This window comes from Sceloporus occidentalis, unplaced genomic scaffold (genome assembly GCF_023333645.1).
Source record: "Sceloporus occidentalis isolate IW3139 unplaced genomic scaffold, rSceOcc1.0.p SCAF_69, whole genome shotgun sequence".
Taxonomy (NCBI): domain Eukaryota; kingdom Metazoa; phylum Chordata; class Lepidosauria; order Squamata; family Phrynosomatidae; genus Sceloporus; species Sceloporus occidentalis.
In genome coordinates this window covers 5003574-5031312 of record NW_028317049.1, presented here as the reverse complement: position 1 = coordinate 5031312, position 27739 = coordinate 5003574, and the positions used below count along the sequence as shown (strand labels likewise).

The 27739-nt window shown below is 44.9% G+C and overlaps 1 protein-coding gene across 1 annotated transcript in view; it reads right to left on the bottom strand.

Moving 5' to 3' along the window:
* The window catches only part of LOC149286432 (kinase suppressor of Ras 1-like), a 98366-nt gene that overhangs the window by 52385 nt on the left and 18242 nt on the right, over positions 1–27739 (bottom strand). Inside the window, exon 2 of the mRNA XM_089494141.1 lies at positions 725–865. Within this exon, the coding sequence (XP_089350267.1) occupies positions 725–865 (141 nt within the window). The remainder of the gene's footprint in view (positions 1–724; positions 866–27739) is intronic.

Here is a 27739-nt window from a genome sequence, read left to right as displayed (position 1 = left end):
GCACTGATAAGCAGTATAGAAATGTACTTGCTACTGCTATAAGATATACACATTATAAAACAATCCACATTTTAAATTCATCATCTATATACTCATGTATAAATCTAGAAAATTTAGTCCAAAAAATTGACCTAAAAATCCTGAATTGACTTATCTACAGGATGGTCCATATATATATATATATATGGACCATCCCCTTTCTCTGAATAAAGGGCATGGATCCCCTCTACTCTCTCATCCATCCAGCCTTTAGGATGGCCACAAACAGTTATACCTGTTACATATTGATCTCTTTTCTAAGTTCTTTGGCATCGTTTTCCTTTGCATCGCCCTTTACATCCTTCGTTACATGCCCCTAGGTTTTACCCTCGACTTATCGAAGGGTCATATCAAGATACATAATTTTGGCCCCAAAACCTGCCCTCGACTTAAACATGAAGCCGACTGAGTGTATGCGGTAATTCACAGTTTAAACATCATCTGGATGAGCGGCCTGGAAGAGATTGGTTTTCAGTTATTGGTCTTAGTAGACAGGGAAAGGACGGGTTGCTTACCTGTAATAGTAGTTCTTCGAGTGGCCACAAATGGGAGGAAGACCAGTTTGTATAATGCATAGAGACCACGAAGAAGAACCTTTTATTTGTACTTCTCCCTCTCTCGTATTATTAAAATCTAGATTCACCCAAAACAACAACTGGGATGCTTTGACATCCGATCATCTCACCTGGACGACTTCTTTCCTTACGTTGACGAGATACAGCCAGTCGCTGAACCGAGGGTAGCTATTCAGCTCCACCGTCCGGTCGCTCGGAGGGACGCTCAATTTGCACTGGAGCTGGATGCCAATGTAGCGGACCAATTTCACCTGTTGAACGAAACAACAATAATTAAGGCGCTAGGAAGCAGCCAGGATCGGTTTCACCTCATCACCAGACTCCAGGCTAGTGGCCTTTAGTCTAGTCTAGTCTAGTCTAGAAACTAGACTAGATGCAACTAGATGCAGTGATGGTGCATTTCACAAAGTGGTTGCTTCATTCGTATATCAGTGGAGAGGTGGGAACATAGGACACCTTTGCGAACAGGTGTGATCAGAGCTTGGGGATGTTATCTTTCTGGACTACAACTCCCAGAATCCTCCAGATAACTATGGAAGTTGTGGTTCGAAATAATGCTTCCGAGTTCTGGTCCCGATATATATAATCCAAGTAGAGATCCCACGTAGCAAGAGATAGGAAAGATCAGAAAGCTGGCTTCAGGCCATGACTGGACAGACTAGTGGTCAAAGGCATTATTAAGGGGTGCAGGAGGTGCAGACTGCACTGGGTGACACCCCGAAGGGGGACATCACCCATAGCTGGGTGGTACTCCCAGAGGAACTGGTGTGGCTACTGGGCAAGCATGAAAGGGCATCTCCCTTTCCCGCTCACCAAGCATCTGCAATGAACCTCAGCAGCAGTCTGGGTGGCCAGGGGGATGGAGGGAGAGCAGGGCAGTCCTCACACAGAAACACCTAAGTCTTGGTTTTTGGGCTACAACTCTCCAAATTCTCCAGCTTGGGATACAGCTCCCCACACTGGCCAACCAGCATGGCCCCTTGCTATGCTGCTGAAGGATTCTGGGAATTTTGCCCTAAAAAAAGCACTGTTTCCAATTTCTGGGCACAAGATAGACCAGGATCTGCTGACAGCTGACACCAACCTCAGTGGCTGCTAGTGGTTAGATTTAGCAATACTAATACTTAGGACTTCTACAGAGGTCTGGATGACCCATAGTAGTCAACTTCTGGTGAAATCCCAGGCTCTGGTCATATACACAAACACATATACTTAGTACTTCTACAGAGTACTTCTGCAGAGCTCTGGATGATTCACAGTAGTCAACTTCTATCCCAAATCCCGGGCTCTGGTCATATATATACACACACACACACACACACACACACACACACACACACACACACACATCTATATATACTTAGTGCTTCTGTTTACATACATATACACACACACACACACATCTATATATATATACTTAGTACTTCTGCGGAGTACTTCTACAGAACTGTGGACAATTCATAGTAGTCAATGTCTGGTCCAAATCCCAGGCTCTGGTCACACACACACACACACACACACACACACACACACACACATCTATATATACTTAGTACTTCTGTTTACGTACATATACACACATACACACACACACACACATCTATATATATACACTTAGTACTTCTGCGGAGTACTTCTACAGAACTGTGGACAATTCATAGTAGTCAATGTCTGGTCCAAATCCCAGGCTCTGGTCATACACACACACACACACACACACACACACACACATCTATATATACTTAGTACTTCTGTTTACATACATATACACACATACACACACACACACACACATCTATATATATATACTTAGTACTTCTGCGGAGTACTTCTACAGAACTGTGGACAATTCATAGTAGTCAATGTCTGGTCCAAATCCCAGGCTCTGGTCATACACACACACACACACACACACACATACACACACACTTTATATACTTAGTACGTCTACGGAGTACTTCTATGGAGCTCTGGACAATTCACAATAGTCAACTTCTAGTCCAAATCCTAGGCTCTGGTCATGTATATATGACCAGAGGTACACACACACACACACACACACACACACACACACACACACAAGACCAGACCCTGGGATTTGGGCCTGAAGTTGACTACTATGAATCGCCCAGAGCTCTGTACAAATATTACGACTACATACTATGTACTATGACTACATACTTACACACACACACACACACGTACAAGCACAAGAGCCTTCCTTCCACATCCAAGTCCAATTTAAATATAAACAGCAAGAAGGGAAGTACAAGAACACCCAAAATCCACAAAACAGCGATACTTTTATTGGATCAACCCAAAAATGCATAATGCAAGCTTTTGAAGCTCTAATGGGCAAAAGTGTTAAGAAGGGAGAGCAAGAGTGTTGAAGTTGGCCATCATAGAATCATGGATTCATAGAGTTGGAAGAGACCCCAAGGGCCATCCAGTCAACCCCCTGCCATGCAGGAACTCACGTTCAAAGCACCCCCAACACATGGCTATCCAGCCTCTGTTTAAAGATCTCTAAAGAAGGAGACTCCATCATCCTCCAAGCGAGCATCTTCCACTGTCAAACAGCTCTTAGTGTCAGGAAGTTCCTCCTAATCTTTAGGTGGAATCACTTTTCCTGTAGTTTGCATCCATTGTTCCATGTTCTTGTCTCTGGAGCAGCAGAAAACAAGCTCGCTCCATCGTCAATGCGACACCCCTTCAAATATTGAAACAGGGCTATCATATCACCTCTTAACTTTCTCTTCTCCAGGCTAAACATACCCGGCTCCCTAAGTCTCTTCTCATAAGGCATGGTTTCCAGACCCTTCACCATTTTGGTTGCCCTTCTCTCGACATGTTCAACAGTTAGCACTGGGATAGCAGGCACATACAACCTAAGAAGAGCCCTTCTGGATCGGACCGCCATCCCAAAAACAGGATCAAATGTTTGTGTATCAAGACCAAAGGCTTCCCTAACGTTCTTTTACTCAGGGGCCAAATAGTTGCTACAACTGGAAAGTCCCTGTGCAGAAGGGCATTCTTCCTACAGCCAGGCTATCATGATGACTACTAATAGCTTTACGGAGAGCCTTATCCGCCATGAACTTGTCTAACTCACTTTTCAAGTTGTCCCAGCTGTTAGCATTTGTTGCAGAAAATTCCAGTCGTTGAACTATATACTGGGTGAAGAAGCACACAGAGGTCAACTGCTCTGTTTTCCTCCACTATGGCAAGACGTCCTGTTTATTTTGTACACTCAGCCCTCCATATTTGTGGCTTTGAGTATTCACAGATTTGATTAATATGTTCTCTCTAGGAATATCTAGGTCCTATGGTGCAACTCTAGGGTCAACTTTAACTAAACGTTGCACTGAAAGACCTAGAGAGAACACTCTACTAGGCCTTTGTAGCTCCTCCAGCGCAGTTCTGTGGTCAGTGTCTGTCAGATGTTGACCACAGAGTTGCACTGGAGGACCTAGAGATCCCTAGAGAGAATCCTCTACTAGGCCTTTGTAGCTCCTCCAGCGCAGTTCTGTGGTCAGTGTCTGTCGGACGTTGGCCACAGAGTTGCCCTGGAGGACCTAGAGATCCCTAGAGAGAACACTCTACTAGGCCTTTGTAGCTCCTCCAGCGCAGTTCTATGGTCAGTGTCTGTCGGACGTTGGCCACAGAGTTGCACTGGAGGACCTAGAGATTCCTAGAGAGAACACTCTACTAGGCCTTTGTAGCTCCTCCAGCGCAGTTCTATGGTCAGTGTCTGTCGGACGTTGGCCACAGAGTTGCACTGGAGGACCTAGAGATTGCTAGAGAGAACACTCTACTAGGCCTTTGTAGCTCCTCCAGCGCAGTTCTATGGTCAGTGTCTGTCGGACGTTGGCCACAGAGTTGCACTGGAGGACCTAGAGATCCCTAGAGAGAACACTCTACTAGGCCTTTGTAGCTCCTCCAGCGCAGTTCTATGGTCAGTGTCTGTCGGACGTTGGCCACAGAGTTGCACTGGAGGACCTAGAGATTCCTAGAGAGAACACTCTACTAGGCCTTTGTAGCTCCTCCAGCACAGTTCTATGGTCAGTGTCTGTCGGACGTTGGCCACAGAGTTGCACTGGAGGACCTAGAGATTGCTAGAGAGAACACTCTACTAGGCCTTTGTAGCTCCTCCAGCGCAGTTCTATGGTCAGTGTCTGTCGGACGTTGGCCACAGAGTTGCACTGGAGGACCTAGAGATTCCTAGAGAGGTGTCCTCTTAGATAAAAAGATTGTGTTTTTGCTATTTGCGGTTCTTCCATATTCATGGGGGTCTTGCGCCCCTAACCCTAGCAAACATGGAGGGACAAGTGTATTTCTAAATCAGCATTAGTGCAAACAAACACAATATAGGCCTTCCATATCTCAACCCACTCCTCTTTGTTTAATGGTGCATTTTCAGTCTTCTGTCTTCCCCCCACAATACACAGGTGGCCAAGCTTGTCCAAAACATTTTACAAGTGTGTGTTAGCAAGTTGTAATCCAACAATCCTGTAAGGTTTAAGTCAGTACTCTCCCTGAAGTTGAGGAGACGCAGGGTTAGAGAGGGAGCATCTTGCCCAGGGCCAGCTAGCAAGTATCAACCAAAGGACTTCCCAGTTCAGTTTCTTAGCCACTATGCTACTTCAAGAATAAACTGCCAGCTTCATATGTTAATATTTAAAGTCACTGATTCTTCCCTAAGGACAGCCGAGAGCATTTCCTAAAAGGCCAAGCTTCCAATGTATAGTACGCTCTGTTTGGTAAATAACTCACCTGACCTTTTCGGCTCCTCTACACAGAAGATGGAAGGTTTCTAGTGCTTCTCCGCACATAACCAGGAAGGTTTCTACTGCGTTGTTGTTTTGCCAATGGCTTCAGCAATTCCATTTAGGAATCGTTTTCACTCGTTCCAAGGAATGACCTGGACACCTTTTGCAGTTTTCCCTCCAATGTGTTTATTTCTTCGGTGCCTCCCTCCTCAACCTTTTGAGCAAACCTTATTCAAACTGACCAGAGTTCAAAATGGAAACTAGTCAGACCATTGTATGGATCAACGTGAACATGACCACCCCAAACATTACGCAGAGCAAGTTGACTACCTTGGGCAAGAGATCTGCGGAGTCCTAAAAGGGACGGTCAACGATTTGCTATCCGCTTTGTATATTACAGTCAGCTCTCCATATCCATGGATTTTTTTATCCACGGATTCAAGCATCCACGGCTTGAAAATATTTCCAAAAATACCTATATTCCAAAAGAAAGCAAACCTTAATTTTGCTATTTTATATAAGGGACACCATTTCACTATGCCATTGTCTTTAATGGGACTTCATGGACCCTAACCCTAACCCTAACCCTAACCCTAACCCACAAGGGATCCTGGAGCCAAACCCCAGCAGATAACAATATACAGTGGACCTTTGTTATCCGCTGGGGTTGTGTTCCAAGATCCCCCGTGGATAACAAAATCCGTGGATGCTCAAGTCCCATTAAATATAATGGCAGAGCAAAACCCTTATAAAAATGGAAAATCAAGGTTTGATATTGGAAATTTATACTTTCTTTGAACATTTTCAAACCACGGATGCTTGAATCCGTGTATAAAAAGTCCGTGTATAAGAAGGGCCAACTGTAACTGTATTATATTTTCCATTACAAGAGAGGGGGAAAGCAAGGGTGCACCTACACTGTAGAAATAATGCAGTTTGACACCACTTTAACTGCCATGGCTATATCCTACAGAGTCCTGGGATTTGTAGTTTTGTGAGGCACCACTTTTTAGGTAAGAAGGCTTTAGAATCATAGAATTGGAAGAGACCGCAAGGGCCATCCATTCTGCCATGCAGGAACTCTCAATCAAAGCATCCCCATCCAGCCTCTGGTTAAAGACCTCCAAGGAAGGAGACTCCACTACACTCCGAGGAAGAAGCGTGTTCCTCTGTCGAACAGCCCTTACTGTCAGGAAGTTCCTCCTAATGTTGAAGTGGAATCTCTTTTCCTGGAGCTTGCATCCATTGCTCCGGGTCCTGTTCTCTGGAGCAACAGAAAACAAGCTTGCTCCATCCTCAATAGGACATCCCTTCAACTATTTAAACAGGGCTATCATATCACCTCTTAACCTCCTCTTCTCCCAGCTAAACATCCCCAGCTCCTTAAGTTGTTCCTCATAGGCCATGGTTTCCAGACCTTTCACCATTTTAGTCGCCCTCCTTTGAACATGTTCATAGGTTGGAGCAACAGCACTTAAAGTGGTGTCAAACAGCATTATTTCAACAGTGTTGGTGCACCCCTCACTGTGAGATTCCTTGCCTTGCTTGCCAAAATAATTTGCCTCATTTGGGGATCTATCTACCCTCGATTTCAGTACATGGCTGGCAGCATTTGCTGCCATGCCTTAAGCAGAAAAATCACTTTGGCCTGTTACAGACTGCCAAAATAAAGCTGCTTCAGGTCTCTTTGGAGGTATGCTGTTTAAATGATGCATGCACCCTAAGAATCCGGAAGCTGCACCAAAGCTGCACTCCAGTGCTTAGGAATGGAGTGTGGCTTTGGCGCGACCTCCAGACTCTTAGGACCCATGCATCATTTAAATAGCATACCTCCAAAGAGACCCGAAGCAGCTTTATTTTGGCAGTCTGTAACAGGCCTTTGAATACACAGCACCAAGATAAAGCCCAGACACCACTGAGTCGACTCTTTTTGGACCAATACACATCTAGATTTTCTTTCACTTCCTTGACTTAAATCTCATTCTTCACTCCCAAAGGACCGGAGTCTGAAAATGTTACCGTTTTTGGATTTAAACTACCAGAATCCCCCCCCCCAACCGTCCGGGGGTTCTGGAAGTTGGAAAAGAAAATCCTCATCCTCTGCAAAAGCATCCCCAAATCGAAGTATTAGAATACCAAACTTGATCTTTACTTTTGCAAACCTAAATACTAAGTGGGAACCAAACATGAAACAAAAAACAGTAGGACAATTGTTATCTCCTGCAACCAGGCGCTGGGAAGGATATAAACCTTTAGTTGGAAAAAAGGAAAGAAAAAGATGACAAACAAGTCAGTGAAAGGATGGCATTCCACAGATGCTGATCATTGTAACCTCTCTTGCTTCCTTCAAAGTTCAAATTCCTCCTCAGAAGTTACAATCCCTGTGATGCCTTTGGCACGACGACTTCTTCGCAATCTCACCCGACGGCAACAGCGGGCAACCGATATAGTCTCAGAGATGCCCGGTTTCAAAAGTCCTGGGCAAGCGATCCGTTCACTTCTACGGCAAACGCAGTCTTTTGCTTCCTTGGGCAGGAAGGACAGAAAGTAAAAAGGAGGGAGAGGACACGTTAGTCCTGTCCAGGTTTGGTTCTGCCCATACCAACCACATTGAGATGGGAGGTAATGAATCAGAGTTATCGTTCAACAGGTTACATGGGATGGAGATGGTTAATGTGTTCCCAATGGAGATACAATTCAAAACCAACATAATGAAGTACATTCTTGGTGTTGGTGTAGCGAGTGTTGTTGTTGTTAACTGCTTTCTAGTTGACCACAACTCATGGCAACCCTGTGGATGAGACGTCTCCAAGCTCCTCTATCCTCCATTGCTCTGCTTAGGTCCTCTAAATTCATACCCGTGACCTCCATAATACAGCCTATCCACCTAGTTTGCAGCCTGTGAGTCTTGCTTTCTCATGATGTGGCCAAAATATGACAAGCTCAGTTTGGTCATCTTGGCTTCCAGTAGTATTCTGGCTTGATCTTTCCTAGGACCCATTTGTTTGTCTTTTTGGCCATCAATGGTATCCTCATCCCACATCTCAAAGGAGTTGATCTTCCTCTTATCCAATTTCTTCACCATCCAGATCTCACATCCGTACATGGAGATAGGGAACAGAGTGCTTGGGGCAATCCTGACTTTAGTGCTCAGTTGTATATCTTTACTCTTTAGGAGTTTGTCTAGTTCTTTCATTGCTGTCCTTCCCATTCCTAATCTTCTGATTTCTCGGCGGCAACCTCCGTTCTGATCAACGTTTGATCCAAGGTACGGGAAGCCTTTATTTTGATTTCCTCATTATCATAGTTGAATTGATGCAGCTCCTCGATGGTCATTATTTTTGTCTTCCTTACGTTCAGCGCCAAGCCTGCCTTTGCACTTTCTTCTTTGACCTTCCTTAATAACTGTCCCAAGTCCATGATGTTCTTTGCTAGGATTACTGTGTCATCCGCATATCATAGATTGTTCCTTCTTCCTATCTTCGCTTCTCCTTCTTCTAAATCTAACCCTGCCCTCTTCATATGATATTTTTAACATACATGTTGAATAAATATTCTGATAAAAAGAGTTTTGCTTGACCCCTTTCCCAACCGGGAACCATTCTGTTTCTCCATATTCATTCCAACCATTGCCTCTTGTCCATCAAATTGTGCCGCTTTCGGGAAACAATGTACACCAAGGCATGGCATGCCATTTTCTTCTGTCGATCCTACGGCTTCTACTGTCAACACTATTAACGTTGACAGCAACGCAGCATGGTTAACCATTTTCCCCTCCCAACATTAAGGTAAACAGATTAGATTTTAAAAACTTGCCAATGGTTAACTCAGCTTCCTTCTACTGTCTGTATCCATCCTGAGCCAAAGCACTTGCAGTTCTGTTCCTTCTTGCAAGCCCTCCATGCCTTAAAACCCCTAAAGCTCTTGTCTAAGGGGGCTGAATATATATATATATATATATATATATATATATATATATATATGCCTCTCCAAACTTTCAGGGGTGTTGGGAGGCGTCCGCAACCTCTCCGGAGAGAAAAGCGTCGCTTCTGGTGGCTTCTGGGAATGGCTATTTTTGGCAGGAGGGAAGCAGCGAGGGCTACACAAACAGCCGCTGGAAATGCACATTTGCTCACACCTGCTGCAAGGCATTGAACGGAAGGCTGCTTTTGAACATTACCAATACCAAAAGAGAGAGCACACTGTTTAAAAACTGGCGCCGATCACACCTACAACCTCAGAGAAGCAGCACAATGTTGTGGTTTGGGTGTTGGCCCTGGATTCTGGGAGCCCAGACTTCAACTCCCAGTTCAGCCATGGAAACTCATTATGACCCTGGGCAAGTCACAATCTCCCAGCTTGAGAAGAAGGCAATGGCAAACCTCGTTCAAAGGGATTGTGACAAGAAAGCTCTACGAAAGGGAGTCAGAGTCAACCCGAAGGCGCATAACAACGCAACCACAACTGTCCAGATGGATCACAAGGGTGCCAGTTCTGAGTGAACAGCGTTACATATCGTTTTTTGTGGGTTCTTCGGGTTATGTAGCCATGTTCTAGAAGAGTTTATTCCTGACATTTCTCTGAAGATGCCAGCCCACAGATGCTGGCAAAACGTCAGGAATAAACTCTTCTAGAACATGGCCCCATAGCCCAAAAACCCCCACAAAAAACTATGGTTGCCAGCCATGAAAGCATCATTAGCACAAGGCACATCAGGACCCTTTTTGCTAAAGCATCAGGTGCCTTTTTTTGCACATGCGGCAGAGCTGACTAAAACAGCGAGCGTCTGGGGCAAGTGAGGTTTTGTCACTTCCCACGCAGTTACTTTCTCAGGTCTTACAACAGCTTGCTGCAATTTTAATGAAGCTTTTTCCCTATCACTCCCTCGCCCTCGATCCCTATAAAGCAAAGGATTCAAAGTCTGGTCTCCTTGGCTGCATCTGCGCTGCAGAAATCATCCGATTTGATGCCACTTTAACTTCTATGGCTCAGTGCTACCTGGGAATTCTAGTTTGTTGTGGCACCAGACCAGATCCAGTGGATTCTGGGGAATGTCTATCAAACCAAGTCCACGTATTTTTCCCCAAGTTCTTAGTTTGCAGGGTTTTCTTGGCAAGTTTCTTCAGTAAAGGGTTTGCCTTCTTCTAAGGATAGGATTCGAACACAGGTTCCAGGGAGCCGAGTAAGTACCAGAGCACCTAAAGAAGGCAGAGGCTCTCATGCGCCTTGCTAAACAACGCCGCTAGCAAGCTACGCAAACACTTGCAGTTGGGTCTGTGTGTACAAGACGAACAAGACATGCTTCCAAGCAGCTCTTAAAACCCGAAGGAGTGTGATACAACCTGGGCACCTGGCACTGGCCGGCATCCAAGAAGACAGGAATGGCGAGTTTTTCCCTTTCCAAGATCCTGCGGAACCACTTTCGGTTGAAACCTGTTATCGCTTTACGGCTTTCTCGATCTGCGGTCAGTGACCCGAGGAGGTGACCGGCGCGCATGACTTCTTTTCCCCTTGGCGCTGGTAGGTCCCACCTTGAATTTGGACTCAGGATCTCCTCCATGCAAAATGCAGGCAAAACGGGTTCTGTTTTGCAGCAATGTGTAAAAGAACAAAACCATAAACCAGGATCGGACGTTGAAAACGGCCACGTTCAGAAAGGTGCGGAAGGACGACGCAAGATGATCCATGGCCTCGTTCCCAATACCTTTTAAACCAGATCGCAATTTGGTTTAAAGCAGTTCATGTGACCCCCGGTTCCCACTTAAATTGATTCGCTGGAGCGTGACGTTGTGTGTGACGTTGTCACGCACCAGATCCATTTAACCTGCATCTCTTTGACACAGGCTTTTTCCCCAAATCGATTCAACGCAAGAGTGAACCACAAGCGGATCGGAATCGATTCAAATCTGCCTTTCGGCCGGCTGGAGCTGAATCATTTTGAATCGATTCATTCGTGAATGCGAACCACAAATGGGTTATTTTGATGCCAGAAAATGTGATCGGAGCAAATGTAGTGGGAACCACGCTCCGATGTCAAATTGATCCATCAATTCAGATCGCACATCGATTTATCTATAGATAGAAATAAGAACACACTTCCTAGGAGTGTAGTGGAGTCTCCCTCCTTGGAGGTCTTCAAACGGAGGCTGGATGGCCATCTGTCAGGGATGCTTTGATCTGGATTTCCTGCATGGCAGAATGGGGTTGGACTGGATCAGGGCCCTTGCGGTCTCTTCCAACTCTATGATTCTATGATCAGGCGATCCTGACAACTACTATCGTCATTCTGGTATTGAATTGCGCAGCTAGGCTCTGACACTGCATCCGCATTGCCGAAAAAAATCCAAGTCGAGAACACATTAACTTAAAAAGAAAAACAGCAGGAAGAAACTGGCAATGCACCAGACTGTGATATATCTAAGGAATAAATATATAAGGGACTGAAACCACCGCTCTCAAAAGCATCAGAGGAAGAAGAATTAGGTCTAGGAAAGCTCATGCCGCCAACGTCTTCCTTTCAGTGAGTCTCAAAGGTGCTACAAGATCTCTACACATATTGAGTCTACAGACTAACTTGGATACATATCTTTGAATAATACTAATAACACTAATAATATGCATCTGATGACGTAGACTGAAGTCTATGAAAGGTCATGCTGCCAACTTCTTTCTTTCAGTGAGTCTCAAAGGTGCGACAAGATCTCTCCACATACTTGACCCTATATATGCATCTAAGGAAGTAGACTGAAGTCTAGGAAAGCTCCTGCTGCCAACTTCTTTCTTTCAGTGAGTCTCAAAGGTGCTCCAAGATCTCTCCACATACTTGACCCTATATATGCATCTAAGGAAGTAGACTGAAGTCTAGGAAAGCTCCTGCTGCCAACTTCTTTCTTTCAGTGAGTCTCAAAGGTGCTCCAAGATCTCTCCACATACTTGACCCTATATATGCATCTAAGGAAGTAGACTGAAGTCTAGGAAAGCTCCTGCTGCCAACTTCTTTCTTTCAGTGAGTCTCAAAGGTGCTCCAAGATCTCTCTACACACCGCTGTAACATGTACACAATAATGGATAGTTTATATCGCGTGACCACATTGCAGTGGAAAACATCACATACACAACCAAAGTGCTTAGAGAGCTCTGTATCCCAACGTACGGCCATATACTTTCCCAGGTCCTAACAAACTTCCGCAGCAGCGAATCCTAGCAGAGGATGGCAAACGGTTCCACAAAAAGTAGAATCGTGCTCTTTCTGATCTCCGTGGCTCCGATTGCGAGCTTCGTTTCCGCAAATCCTAGATAACAGTCCACACCTGAGTGGTTGCAGCAACACAGCATACTGTGTGTAGAAACTTGACGTTTGCAGCAACGCAGCAATACCGTTGTGTAGAAACTGTCAAATGTAAATGGATAGCAATAAATGGATAGTGATGGTAGTAGGAAGATGACTATCTCCCCTTTTCTCTTTAGGACTCCTATCAAAGGAAGGTTGTCTACCTTTGTAAGCCGCTCTGATAGCCTTTTGGCTGAAGAGTGGGGTATAAATAAATTATTATCATTATCATTATTATTATTACTTTTGACTACAGGAACAAAAACCAGGATATTCCTCACCAACGACCGCTGCTGGAAGCTGTCCTGGAGGATGCTATTTTTGAACTACAACTCCCAGAATCCCCCATCCAAAAATCCTAATGCCGGTGCGAAGTCGAAGGCTTTCACGGCCGGCATCCATAGGATTTTGTGGGGGTTTTGGGCTACGAAGCCGTTTTCTATAAGAGTTTATTCCTGGCATCTCAACACTGGGGATCCTGGGAGTGGCAGTCCAAAAAAAGAAGCATTAACTGTATGGCAGTGGATAGAGATGGTCCTTGTGATGCTTATCACTGTAATATTTTACACTAACCTTTCTACTTTCCAGAGAAGGGACTGCATTGCTTCTTTCGCTTGAATATATTTGATCCTGAGGTTGCAGTTAAAAGATTTGCAACGCAAAACAACATTTTAAAGCCGTCCTTTGTTTTCGGCAACTGAACTCTAGCCGGCATGACACACAAAGCCATTCTTTCCAGGCTATTCATCGGACTTTGCCACCCAGCTGGCAAAAAAAACCCCTCCAAAAGACCTTATGCAAAGACAGATGGATCAATGATCAAGAGAAGTCACACAAAGCACAAGGTTTCTGCAAAGGCAGAAGAGAGGGGACTCTTTGACAGCCGCACTTTTCTTCTCCAATATTATATTTTAACATCTTTTCCCCGACAAAGAAGTCGGCAGAGGTCCAATAAATCCTTTCTGAAAACATCTATAATACAAAATGCAAAACTGAAGAACTCGGCGCGTCGTGAAAGCCGAGATAAAACCAGCAGCAATGAATGCAAACGGGAAAATTGACCACTATATTTTATGTTGGTGGTGGGTCAGTGGGATTGTGATATTTTATGATTTACTGTTATTATATATTTTACTATTTTACTATTTAGCCCACCTCGATCCACAGGGAAAGGCGGGCTAATTATTATTATTATTATTATTATTATTATTATTATTACACAAGCAACAAAACCAGAAAATTGCTTATAACTCTAAATGTGCTAAAAGAGGGGAAAGCCAACTCTAAAATGTCTGGGAGCAAACTGGTTTGAGGAATCACCATGTTTACACACTCCAAATAACATACACACACACACACACACACATATATATATATATATATATATATATATATATATATAATATAATATATGTGCCGCTAAGATATACAGATACAGTGAGAAAACATCAGCTGATTGGTTTGTGTAAGCTGGTCAGTTTTAATATTGCATATATTATTTGTTCTACTTCATGAATATTATATTATATTATATTTTCTTCTTTGTCTTGTTGTTTATGTGTGCGCTCATCCTTTCATGTTCGCTGAGGTTAGGGGCGCAAGACCCCCGTGAATGTGGAAAAACTGCAAATAACAAAGACACTATGTTTTTAACCCAAGAGAACACCTCTCTAGGAATCTCTAGGTCCTCCAGTGAAACTCTGTGGTCAACATCTGCCAGACATTGACCATAGAGTTGCGCTGGAGGAGCTACAAAGGCCTAGTATAGTGTTCTCTCTAGGAATCTCTAGGTCCTTCAGTGCGACTTTTGGTTAAAGTTGACCATAGAGTTGTGCTGGAGGAGCATCAAATGCCTAGCGGAGCGTTCCCTCTAGGAATCTCTAACTCCTTCAGTGCGACTTTTGGTTAAAGTTGACCACAGAGTTGCGCTGGAGGAGCATCAAATGCCTAGCGGAGCGTTCCCTCTAGGAATCTCTAACTCCTTCAGTGCGACTTTTGGTTAAAGTTGACCACAGAGTTGCGCTGGAGGAGCATCAAATGCCTAGCGGAGCGTTCCCTCTAGGAATCTCTAGGTCCTTCAGTGCGACTTTTGGTTAAAGTTGACCACAGAGTTGCGCTGGAGGAGCATCAAATGCCTAGTAGAGTGTTCTCTCTAGGAATCTCTAGGTCCTTCAGTGCGACTTTTGGTTAAAGCTGACCACAGAGTTGCGCTGGAGGAGCATCAAATGCCTAGCGGAGCGTTCCCTCTAGGAATCTCTAACTCCTTCAGTGCGACTTTTGGTTAAAGTTGACCACAGAGTTGCGCTGGAGGAGCATCAAATGCCTAGCGGAGCGTTCCCTCTAGGAATCTCTAGGTCCTTCAGTGCGACTTTTGGTTAAAGTTGACCACAGAGTTGCGCTGGAGGAGCATCAAATGCCTAGTAGAGTGTTCTCTCTAGGAATCTCTAGGTCCTTCAGTGCGACTTTTGGTTAAAGCTGACCACAGAGTTGCGCTGGAGGAGCATCAAATGCCTAGCGGAGCGTTCCCTCTAGGAATCTCTAGGTCCTTCAGTGCGACTTTCGGTTAAAGCTGACCACAGAGTTGCGCTGGAGGAGCATCGAATGCCTAGCGGAGCGTTCCCTCTAGGAATCTCTAGGTCCTTCAGTGCGACTTTCGGTTAAAGCTGACCACAGAGTTGCGCTGGAGGAGCATCGAATGCCTAGCGGAGCGTTTCCTCTAGGAATCTCTAACTCCTTCAGTGCGACTTTCGGTTAAAGCTGACCACAGAGTTGCGCTAACATATTAATAAAATCTGTGGATAATCCAATCTGCAAAAGTCAAAGACGCAAATGTGGAGGACGAATGTATTTATACTGTGTATGTTCATTAAATTATTAAAAAATGTCTGGGAGTCTGAAGAGATATTTGCTGGGTGTCGAACGAACCACTTTGGTGAAGGCATCCTCCAACAGCCTTGCTCTCGAGAAAGGCTTTGCAAAATGCCCGTCTTCTTTACGCAAACCCAAAAAGACCCACAATTTCCTGACGCAACATCCCTCCAGGGAGTGCGAAGGATTAAAAATGTCAATATACGTAGCTATCAACCTCACTGATATCTCACCAGCGTAACTACCCATATATACTCCGCTATAAGTCGACCTCATGTATAAGTCGAGGGCAAGTTTTGGGGCAAAAAGTATGGATTTTGCCATGAACCGTGGATAAAACTTAAGGGCAAAGGATCTAAAGGATGAAGCAAAGCAAAACAATGTCAAAGAACTTACAAAATTCCAGCAGATATAACTCTTTATGTTCACTTTTAAGGCTGGATGGATGAGAGAGTAAAGTGGCCCAGTGCTTCCAGGACAGATTATACTCTTGCTTTTCACCAGGTGATAGTTCCTTCTTTTAAATAAGAGTTAAGATACAGTACTTAACATTGACGCATGGATAAGTCGACTCAGGTTTTTAGGGTCTATTTTCTGACCTCAATTTCTAGACTTTATGTATTAGTCGCCCGGTGCTTCTGGATGAGTTTGTTTGAGCAAGTGATGCGTGCAAAGTTGGCGCTGGCACATGGATGGCATTCTTGGGCAGTCCATATACTGTACTACATGTGCCATCGCCAACTTTGCATGCATCACTTGCTCAAACAAACCCATCCAGAAGCACCGGGCGACTAAGGAAGCGTGTGTGTGTGATCTTTCGCCCTCCGTTTTGGAAGAGGAAAGCTTTGCGGCCGGCCCTCTTGCGATATTGGGAGGGGAAGGAGCCCAAAAGAGAATACTTGGAACGTCTGGAATTTCCTCCCTTTCTCTACTTATTTATTTTTTAACCCCCCCCACCCCGACCCTACAGATCCTGCGTAAAACTCTCCTAGCAAGGTTAGACGGTCCAAGCAAACCTCGTCTCCACCTTCCTCTGTCCCCAGATTCGAACTCACGTCGTCATTTCCTGCCTCCTCTTCTGAGTAAAACCTCTCAGTTCCCCCTCCTGCAAAACAGCTGGGCTTTCTTGCAAAAGAGGTTTCTGAGAAAGGAGCGAAAAAGACACCGGGCTTTTTGGCATTTCTTGCCAGCGGGCAACCCAAAGCTGTAGAAAGAAATAAACAGAAGATGCCAAAGCCACAGATGCTGGCGAAACGTCAGGAATAAACTCTTCTAGAACACGGCCACGGAGCCCGAAAAACAGACTGTAAAAATGGAGAGGCACTAGAAGAATAGCGAAGGTGGGAAGTGGAGGAGAAGAGGGACGCTATCACTCAGACATCATCATATAGATACCAATAGCAAACTCATTCTGAAAGCGTGGGTCCTTCAACAGTCAAAATGATATCATCCACAAGTGAATGGGGGAAAAAAACAGCAGACCTGCGGGAAAGTCAAAGATTTCAAGCACCCAAAAATATTAATGTGAGAGTGACCCCAAAGCTGTCCATTGAAAACGGAAAACTGGGCATGCGGCTGCTTTGCGGGGATAGGAAAATGTCATGGGAAAGCAATGGAAAAAGGCATGGATGATTGACTGGCTAGTGGGCTGTCACAATTGAAGAAGTGTACTCTGTACTGAACTGGAACGTTTTGTTATAACTTGTTGAATATAAACTCCTGCAAAACCCACCTATGAGCCAATCCCCGAAATGCAAAACAGAACTAAACTGTATAGGAAAGTCCTGATTTGAAGGGGCTCTTCGGCCACCTTCAGCAGTTTCAAGCACTGGATGATGATCGTGATCATGATCATGATGCGCATGATGCCAAATGATTCCCAAACACCTGAATTAAGTTGCCATAGACTGCAATTACAACGAGGAGCATTGCTTGGAACATGCCATATTACAGAGAGATCTTGTAGCATCTTTGAGACTCACTGAAAGGAAGAAGCTGGCAGCATGAGCTTTCCTAGACTTAAGTCTACTTCCTCAGAGGCATGGGGACGAGGGAAGTTATAGTGTCTAGATCGAGGGAAGTAGGGTTGCCCTAAGTCAGGAATGACTTGAAGGCACACAACAACAAAAGTCACATTCTTCACTCTGAAAGTCTCATCCTTAACCCTGTCAGGTTCCAGACTTTTCCTGTCATAAAGGAAAGGGAAGGAAACATGAGGCTCATTGCTACCAGGCTCCACTGTCTTTCCCAAGCACCACATCTTTGCTCTCAGGACCCTGGATCTTCATTTCTGTGCCTCGTGTATATCTCCAACTCTCCCCATTTCCAGCTGCTTTTAAAATGTCCCAGTTTCTCGCTCTTCCTCCTCCTTTCCTCCTTTGTCCCCATTTTACTCCAACAGCATTGACTCTGGACAAGTCACATACTCTCAGCCTCAGGGGAAGGCTATGTCAAACCTCCTCTGGACAAATCGTGCCAAATGCATCTGAGGAAGTTGACTGAAGTCTAGGAAAGCTCACACTGCCAACTTCTTTCTTTCAGTGAGTCTCAAAGGTGCTCCATGTACTGACCTTACAGACTAACATGGCTATATCTTTGAAGAAACACCCAAGATAGGGTTGCTAAAAGTCAGAAATGACTTGAAGGCACACAGCAAGAACAACAATGCTCACAAAGCCTAGCCACTTTAATGTTCTAAATAATGTTATTGTTTATCGTATGGTTTTATTGTTATGATTTATATGTGACGGTCTGAGGTTAGGAGGATTGGGGAGATTAAGGGAATGTTTTTGTTATTGATTATATGATTTGTATTTGAATTTTGTTGTAACTTGCCTCGACCCTCAACAAGGGAGAGGTGGGATACAAATAATTATTGTTGTTGTTGTTATGTATTTCTGGATTCAAAACATCTCTTATTGAGGGGAATGAGGAGATAGGGTAACATCTGACATTGTTGATGAACAAAGCCAGAGGTTTATGCCATAACAATGAACAGGTTTTAGTCGGCAAAAGCTTTTGTAAACCCTGCATTGGAGACAGTGCAAAAAATCTCCTTCGTTTCCCCTTTGGTTCCTTTTTGCTGCAACAGTCTAAAGGGCTGAGCAAGGAGTGAGCAAAAGGTGCTCTGTTCATGCTCAGAGGTGCCTACATGAGTCCTTTCCACCTACATCTACTTATTTTGTCTCCGAGAGCAGAGCCCACGTTGTCGAGCTCAAGCCCAAGCTCTCAAAACCGAAAGGAATCATGCGTGTGTTTGTGTGTGCGAAGCACACAGAGAGAAACAGAGCAAGAGACAGAGGAGTACGCCTGCGCAGCGCATGTAGGAGAGGCTTGCCAAGCATGGTATTATTTGTTGTTCTATTTATATTCTAACTAGCTAAACCTCTCGGGACACAAGCCTGCCTTCTTCTTTTTTTAAAAAACCGTGACGTCAAACGAAACAGTCGGGAGCCGCAGGAAAACAACACGCAGAGACACACACAAGAAGACGGCAAGAACGGCTGGAGCCCAGCAGGGTTTGCTGTCAAGACTGCAAAGACAAAGTAAAGAAAGGACACCTTCAAAGCTTAACATTTCCCAACATACTTCAGATTTGTTTGCACACTTGCCAGGTTACTCTTTTTTTCCTTTCCAAAGAATTAAATTAAACCTCTGTGACAAATCTGAAATCGTCACATTCTTCCCACCCTAAACTCTGCAACACAGATTGAAGCAAAGGAAAGAAAGAAAGAAAGAAAGAAAGAAAGAAAGAAAGAAAAGCCTGGAGGAAACTCAATTGAACATCAAAACCTCTCTTGCCACAGCCTTGATTCCCAAGGGATGCTAGAGACTTTTTGACCCGCAAATCTGGAGCGTTTGACCTCAGATTTGCTCTTTGCAAAATTAAGGCCAGGGACGTCTTTGCGTCGAAAGCTAAAAGTTCTCCAAAGCGAAGCAAAGGAGGTCAAACTACGTTTCCCCCCTCCGTTTCTAAAAGGACGCACAGAGGCTATTATGCTGCGGAAGATATGGAGCGCACAGACAACAGTTTTCGGGATACAAAACTTTGGTTTGATATATCTCTTGCATTAGAAAAACCAACTATGCCATCTGCAGAAATGACCGTTTTTCTCCAATATACATTAATGTCCCAAAAAGCAAATGTACATTGATAGCAAACGCCTGAAGACGTAAGCGCAACGTTAGAGCTTGCGCACACATATTCTTCTTTTTTTCGTCGTCGAGTAATTCAAGCTTACGTAAAATCTATTTTAACTTCCCTATCTCTTCAAATTCTGAGTCTCGGCTACAACTGGTATTACCGTACTTTATAATATATTCTAATATACTTATAAACATTCAAGTTTAAACTCCACTCTTGTGTGTCTCTGTCTCACAGGCCTTTCGAGTACGTGGCCGCTATGTTATGATGGTTCAAAAGACGCTCAGGAAAGAGCTGCCCCAGTACCGACCCAAATTTTGGGAACCCCTAAAGGAGACTTTTTAGTCTACAAACGCTCATGTTACCAACTTCTTTCTTACAATTGGAGGAAATCAAAAGATGACCGCCTTGTCTGGAAAGAGCACTGAACTACTTACTAGCCGCCTGTCACAGTAAGCCATAACTATCTGGCCCAACTGGCCACAGAAAGCTTTGCTTCAGAGTTGCCCCGAAGCCATATAGTGCTGCGGAAAGACTCCCCGTTTCCCTCCCCTGTTTCCATGTTCTCAGTAACTGAGAATGCTGGAAAGCGATACATCATCCATTCTCCCAGGAATGAAGATGGGGAGGAACGATCCAAAAAGGCTCTCCGAAAGCGATAACATAACGCTTCAAGGCTTTCGGCCACAATGGCCAAACAGAGAGGCGATTGTGTTCGGAGGCGCGGCCCTTAGGTTTAGAGTATCAAAAAGAGCCGTAAGAAATGCCCGCGGAATGGTTTTGCAGAGCATTATTAGCTGCGGAGCCTCTGCGCACATTATAAGACGCAAAAAAATTAGAGTGATAAAGTCGGTCGCTGGTCCACATGGATAAAGGTTGTTGTTTAGCTGATAGGAACGACCCCCGTTGCCAAAGCAAATGAAACAAAGATTGTGCGTGTGTGTCTATGTGGAAGAAACAAAAGAATTTGTGTGCAAAAGGAATGAGCTCAGTCAGCTCTGGTTCTGAAACGCTCCTAAGCTGATAGACGCTCCAAGGTCTCCTTCTTAAAGTATGCTTTCCAAGCAGTTGGCCATCAGTCAAAAGGCACTGTGGGATTATTCTGTGTTTCTTTCCTTCATGGTTCCTCCTGCTTGGAAAATAAAAGCCAGAGAAATGGTGGAGAAACATGGGAGAAGGTATATTTCGTGACCATTTGCGCACGTTTGTACTGGGGAAGTCCGGAGCAGCGCTTCACCTCTCCATGAGAGTCTATTGTTTCCTTTTAAAGCTTTGCATTTCGGTACTGTACACCAGCATTGGACTATGACTCTGGAGACCAGGGTTCAAATCCCGACTCAGCCATAGGAACCCACTGGCAAGTCATACTCTCTCAGCCTCAGAGGATGGCAATGGCAAACCCCCTCTGAAGAAACTTGCCAAGGACCTTAGGGTCTCCATAAGTTGGAAATGACTTGAAGGCAACACAACGACCACTAAAACATACTGTAACTCAGAGGAAAGCAATGGCAAAACCTCCCTGTGAAGAAATCTTGCCAAGAAAACCCTATAACAGTGTGTGCCTTAGGGTCGCCATAAGTTGGAAATGCAGATATGTGAAGGCTTTCACGGACGGCATCCATAGTTTTTTGTGGGTTTATCGGGCTATTTGGCCATGCTCTAGAGAAACGTGGCCACATAGCCCGAAAGACCCACAAAGTACTTGAAGGTACACAACAACAAATACAGTAACTGTTGCTTATTCTATGGAAGTGTTGAAGAAAACCAGGTGGGTTGAAAGGAGACCGCAGTGTCAGAAACATCTTGAAAGCATGCAACAACAACAACAACAACAACAAGGAGAGAGTAGCAAGTTACTAGTTTAAAGTTCTTGCAGACCGCAGCTAAGCTTTCCAAGAGCGATGTCAGCCTCTTACAATGTACAAACACTAGGAAACCACTAATGGATGATGCCATGGGGAAAAGATGTGGCCATCTGGGGAATACCAGCTGGCTGGATATGAATCCCTCGCAGGGCCAGATATGGCAGCAGGCTTTGAGTGCCCCACCTTTGAAGTATATATTCTAGATACCAGGCTAAGTCACTCCCTATTTGACTCAGGGTTGTTGTTGCTTTTCATTTAATCTTTATTAAAAGGTCGGAAGGGAATATAGGATGAAAGAGCCAGAGCACTGGATGACGACTTTGGAGACCAGGGTTCGCATCCAAGTTCGGCCATGGAAAGACTTTGGAGACCAGGGCAAGTCACGCTTTCTCAGCCTCAGAGGACGGCAATGGCAACTTGCCGTTGAAGAAACGTGCCAAGAAAACCCCATGATAGGTTTGCCTTTGGGCCGCCATGAGTCGGAAATGAGCCGAAGGCACCCGACGACAACTAGGAGTCAGACAGAATCTTACCAAATCAAATTGCAACCGTCCTACAAGAATTAAGGACAGGCCTAAGATGCAATTCTCTGCAATATAAATCTTTTGCCTTTCACGGCTTTCACGGCCGGAATCCATCTTTTCTATGGGGTTTTCGGACTATGTGGCCATGTTCTGGAAGAGTTTATTCCTGACGTTTCACCAGCATCTGTGGCACCTTCAGACACTGGCATTCTATGAAGATGCCAGCCACAGATGCTGGCAAAACGTCAGGAATAAAATCTTCCAGAACATGGGCACATAGTCCAGAAAACCCCACAAAAAACTATGGATGCCGGCCATGAAAGCCTTCGACTTCACACCTCAAAGGGAGATTGGCTATCCGTTTGCTGCTTCTTACCTGCCAGAAGCCATGTTTCCCTGCAGACTGCTCAGAAAACAAGCCCAAGGAGCACTCTTCCTCACCAGGAAGTCAACCGCGGTGTCGAGATTTACCTGGGCAGAGACTGGCGCTCCAGTCGTCTGCACCAGCTTATCAGTGTCCTGGCGGCTCGGGTGCCCAGCCTGGCCCAGCCCTGTCCTGTCATTGCTGCCACTTCCCCCTATGCGCCTTCTCCAAGTCGCAAGTGAAACCGTGCAGATTTAATCTGCACCTCCTTGCCATCCTCATGCCAGGTTTCATTGGGACGGGAAACACATAATCGGAATTCAGGGCAACTCGAGGCATCATCCCCTCCTCTCTCCACCCCCAAAAGCTTTGCCTTTGCTCGGAAAGCGGAATTAATGATCAACTTGCTGGTTAGCAACCGAACCGGCCTGGCGCAGCAACAAGGTCAACCCACATCTTCAGAGAAAGGACAAAACTCAAGACGTCACAAGGGTGTGCACACACAACACACCAGAAAACTGAAATGTGGGTGCAGAAGACAAGCTGTAATGTGAAATCGAAGGCTTTCCATCGTTTTTTGTGGGTTTTTCAGGATATGTGGCCATGTTCTAGAAGAGTTTCTTCCTGGCGTTTCGCCGGCATCTGTGGCTGGCATGCCAGCCACAGATGCTGGCGAAACGTCAGGAAGAAACACTTCTAGAACATGGCCCCACAGCCCAGAAAACCCACAAGAAGCTGTAATGTTTGTAGGATTACCAAACCAGCGAAGGATATTTGGTACAAAGAACTGTGCTCCTTGCGTCAAAACCAAGGAGATCCTCAGTCCCTAGATCCAAACATCTAACCCTCTTGGGGTCCCAGTCTGGCTTTTTGGAGTTCTCTAGACCTTTCCTTTACCACGAACCCCCCTTTAAATATCTTTTGCTGCCACAGACCACCAGGTTTATAACCCCTAAATGTCTCAAAGGTGGTACAAGATCCCTCTACAAAGTTGTTGTGGTGTAGTGGTTTGAGTGTCGGGCCAGGGCAATAGTTTCCAAACTCTGGTCCTCCAGATGTTTTGGACTTCAGCTCCCAGAATGCCTGATTGTTGTCCAAGCTGGCTGGGGGGGTTCTGGGAACTGAAGTCCAAAACAGTTGGGGGTCTGAAGTTTGGGAACCACTGGACCAAAGAGACCAGGATTAGTATCTCGATTAAGGTGTGGAAATCCACTGAGCGATCTTATCACAGTCTCAGAGGAAGGCAAAGGCAAAAACCATCTGAACAAATCTTGCCCACGACTTGAAGGTACGCAAGAACGAGCACTAACTTTGCCACGCTCCATCCACACCTTCTTACTCCATGGCGACCACACTTGTGTCCCAAAAGCCATCTAGACACAGGGATGCTTGTCTCCTGCCGTAAAATAGGAGAACGGAGTCTCTCCGTCACCACTTGGCAAAACAGCTCCATCATCTTTAAGCAAACTCCCCATCAAGCTAAGTGCTCCCTTGGGCCGACGTGGCTGTGAATAATTCATCGGCATCTCCATAAATACTTGGTTTGAGCCAATTGAAAGGAGATCATCTAATTAAAAAAAAGAGCGAGAAGGGTTGGAAAAGAGCCATTCATAGATCGGATGGGCAACCACAAGCAGCAGATGGCAAGCGGTGGCTGTTCCCATCCAGGAACCTAAAGGACACGGATAATTCTGCATAGACAGGAATAACATTTTCTTTACTACCTGTTCATTTGCAGCAGCGCAGAGAAGACCTTCCAAGAAAATCACAGTACCTGGGCCAACCGTTGTACCTATAGTTATTTAAATCCAGCAGACCTGTCCTGATTATTTTAAAATCATGATTGGAAAATACTGATCGATGGATTTTAATATGTATTGGTTTCGTGTGCTCTTTTCGCCGATATCATGGGTTCAAAGATATAGTTGTGTTAGTCTGTGGAATCAGTATGAGGAGAGGTCTTGTAGCACCTTTGAGACTCACTGAAAGAAAGAAGTGGGCAGTAGGAACCTTCGTAGGCTTACGTCTACTTCCTCAGATGCATTTCCAAATTTACAAATGCGTCTAAGGAAGTACGCTTTATGAAACACACTCTCAGCCCCCCAAACCCTGTGATAGCTTAAGTTAGAAAACTATTTGACGGCACACAACAACAACAACAACATGCCAACGTGGCTACATCTGGATATGTTTTCTGGATCCCTTCTGTGTCCTTTTTATGTTAGAACAGACTGACGCAGCCATCTCTTTTGAATCTTTGGCAGATTTGTTTAATCCCCTTTGCAAGGGAGGAGTGTTACAGTGCGCTGGCTCCTTTCCTTTGGCTTTAGGGATGACGCAGCAGACACAACCAAACCAGGAGGATCCCTGACGCTGCTAATAAAAGCATGAGAAATGAGAAAAGAGCTGCTTTTCCCGGTCTCAAGGGACACCCTCCTTGCTCCGAAATCACACAGTCTGTTCCTTGCTCCAGTCCAGTGCCTTCTTCTCCCCACCGAGTTCATGTAAATCATGGTTTCCAGGAATCAGAAAACTCTGAGCCCGAGGCTCTCCAGAACTATGGAACAGACCTGTCTCGAGACAAACCGCAATCCCACAAGACACAGACTTAAATATGTTTCCCTAAAGAGAGCTCTCTTCCTTCACATCGCCGCTTCGTCGCTCCAGAGATGGAACTGATTTCAGTTCGTGCGACAAAAATCCTTACGTCTCAACCATGTTTGCACAAAACTCAGTCACAAAAACCTGGGATGTAAACTGGCTTGTCCCGATGAGAAGCAGCACATATACACACGTGTGTGTGTGTGTTGTGCTGTGTGCCTTGGAGTCATTTCCCACTTATTATTATTATCTCTAACACACAATTCCCCATGTATGTGTGTGTATTGTGTGCCTTGAAGTCATTTCCCACTTATCATTTATCCCTAACATATATGTCCCCATGTATGTGTGTGTGTTGTGTGCCTTCAAGTCACTTACCACTTATCATTATCCCTAACACACATTTCCCCATATATGTATGTCTGTTGTGTGCCTTCAAGTCAATTTTCTACTTGAATTAGGACTCTGGAGACCAGGTTTCGAATCCCACCTTGGCCATGGAAACCCACTGGGTGACCAAGTCACACTCTCTCAGCCTCAGAGGAAGACAAAGGCAAAGCCTCCCTGAGCAAATCTTGCTAAGAAAACCCTGCGATACGTTTGCCTTAGGGTCAAAAACCATAAGTTGAAAACCATTTGACGGCACACAGCAACAAAAACAATAACAACAAAGCCACCTTGTGAAAACCATCTTCTTCTTCATCATCATCATCATCATCTACAAATCTACAGTGTGTTTTGCTCTTAGTCGAAATGGAAGGAGAGAAGAAAAGTAGGTTACACTTAAAGAAACAACACACAATTCATAGTTGTTTGTGGGTTTTTCGGGCTCTGTGGCCATGTTCTAGAAGGGTTTATTCTTGACGTTTTGCCGGCATCTGTGGCTGGCATCTTCAGAGAATGCTGGCATGGAAGAGAGTGGGGTATATATATATATGTGTGTGTGTGTGTGTATGGGTGTGTACACACACACATACACACATACATACAGTGCAGGTGTGTGTGTATGCATACATATGTTCCCTAAAAAGAACTCTCTTCTTTCACATCATCACTTCGTCGCTCCAGACATGGAATATTATACTGCTCCAGAGATGGAATATTATATTGTTGGGTGTGTGTGTGTGTACACACACACACACACACACACACACACACACACACACACACTGTGACCTTGGGTGGCCACATAGCCCGAGAAACCCACAAAAAATATATGGATGCCAGCCATGAAAGCCTCCGACTTCACAACACACAATTCATTTAGTGTGTGCCTGGAAGCCTTGTTGTTTGCTGTTCACCTGAGATACTGAAAACTTGCCCCAGCCAAATACCTGACTGGCAACCACCACACTTGCCATGGACAGCTCACTCAGTTGGACACACAATGAACATTTGTATATTTGGTTATATTATTGGTATAAATTCAATTGGCTGGAGACACACCGGTAGAAGCAACGCAGTTTGACACCACTTTCATTGCCATGCGCCACCTGACAGTATCCTGGGGTTTGTAGTTTATAAAACTATAAAGCAACTATAAAACTACAAAGCAAGGATGGGACCCGATGGGACCCATGTATGTGTGTGTATGTGCCTTCGGATCACCTGTTGATTTATGGCAACCTTGTGGATTTTGTAGGATTTTCTTAGACAAGGCATCCTCGGAGGTGGTTTTGCCAGTTCCTTCCTCTGAAATACAACCTATAGCACCTGGTAGCGGTGGTCTCCCACCCAAGTACTAACAAGGGCTAACTCTGCTTAGCTTCCAAGATCAAACATGTTCTGTCGCCTTCAGGGTATTTAGACCATGCTTTCCTCTAATGTTTATCCACACACAAATATGGCACCCATATCAGATCCCATCCCTGTTTGCACCATTATTATGAACCTGCTTTACGCTGAGTTTTCAGACTATTGGGCCACTGCTGTCTGCTACCAGTTATAAACTGGGCCTTTAAACCTTTCCTTGGAGGTGGCATGGATCGAACCCAAGGCCTTCTGCCATGTGTTTTCCTGCTGAGCTACAGGCCCTACTGTGATTTAGCATTGCGACGCAAGTGTTTCTGCTTGCAGGCATATGGCTTAAAACAACAACAAACACAAAGGTTGTGCTTTTTAATTTGTAATATTCGTTTTGGGTAATTTTTTTTTTGTAAACTGGCATCTAAATAGCTGGAACCGTTCCTTGGCATTTTGAGTTTTGTTTTGCTCGCTCGCGCCGAGGCTGTTTGACTAACAAGCAAAGCTTGGCTCTCCCACGATCCGTAACCAGAGCCGGAACGAATGCGTGAAACAAGTTATTTCCCCGAATCTCACGCATCCATTTGAGCGCAAGCTGAGATCCTCTTCCTGGGGCGGTGCTTTGGGCTTCGGTCGGGTTGAAACACAACAGTAACTGGCCCGTTTTTGTTCTTAGGATCATAGAATCCTAGAGTTGGAAGAGACCCCCAAAGGCCATCCAGTCCAACTCCATGCCATGCAGGAAGTCTCAATCAAAGCATCCCCGACAGATGGCCATCCAGCCTCTGCTTAAAGACTATTGTTGGCGGTGGTTGGTTTCTTCTGAAATAATGAACAAATTGTTCTAGAACCTGAAGCCATGGATGCTTCATTTAGAACAGATCTGGGAATTATGGGGCCCTCTAGCGTTTGTTGGA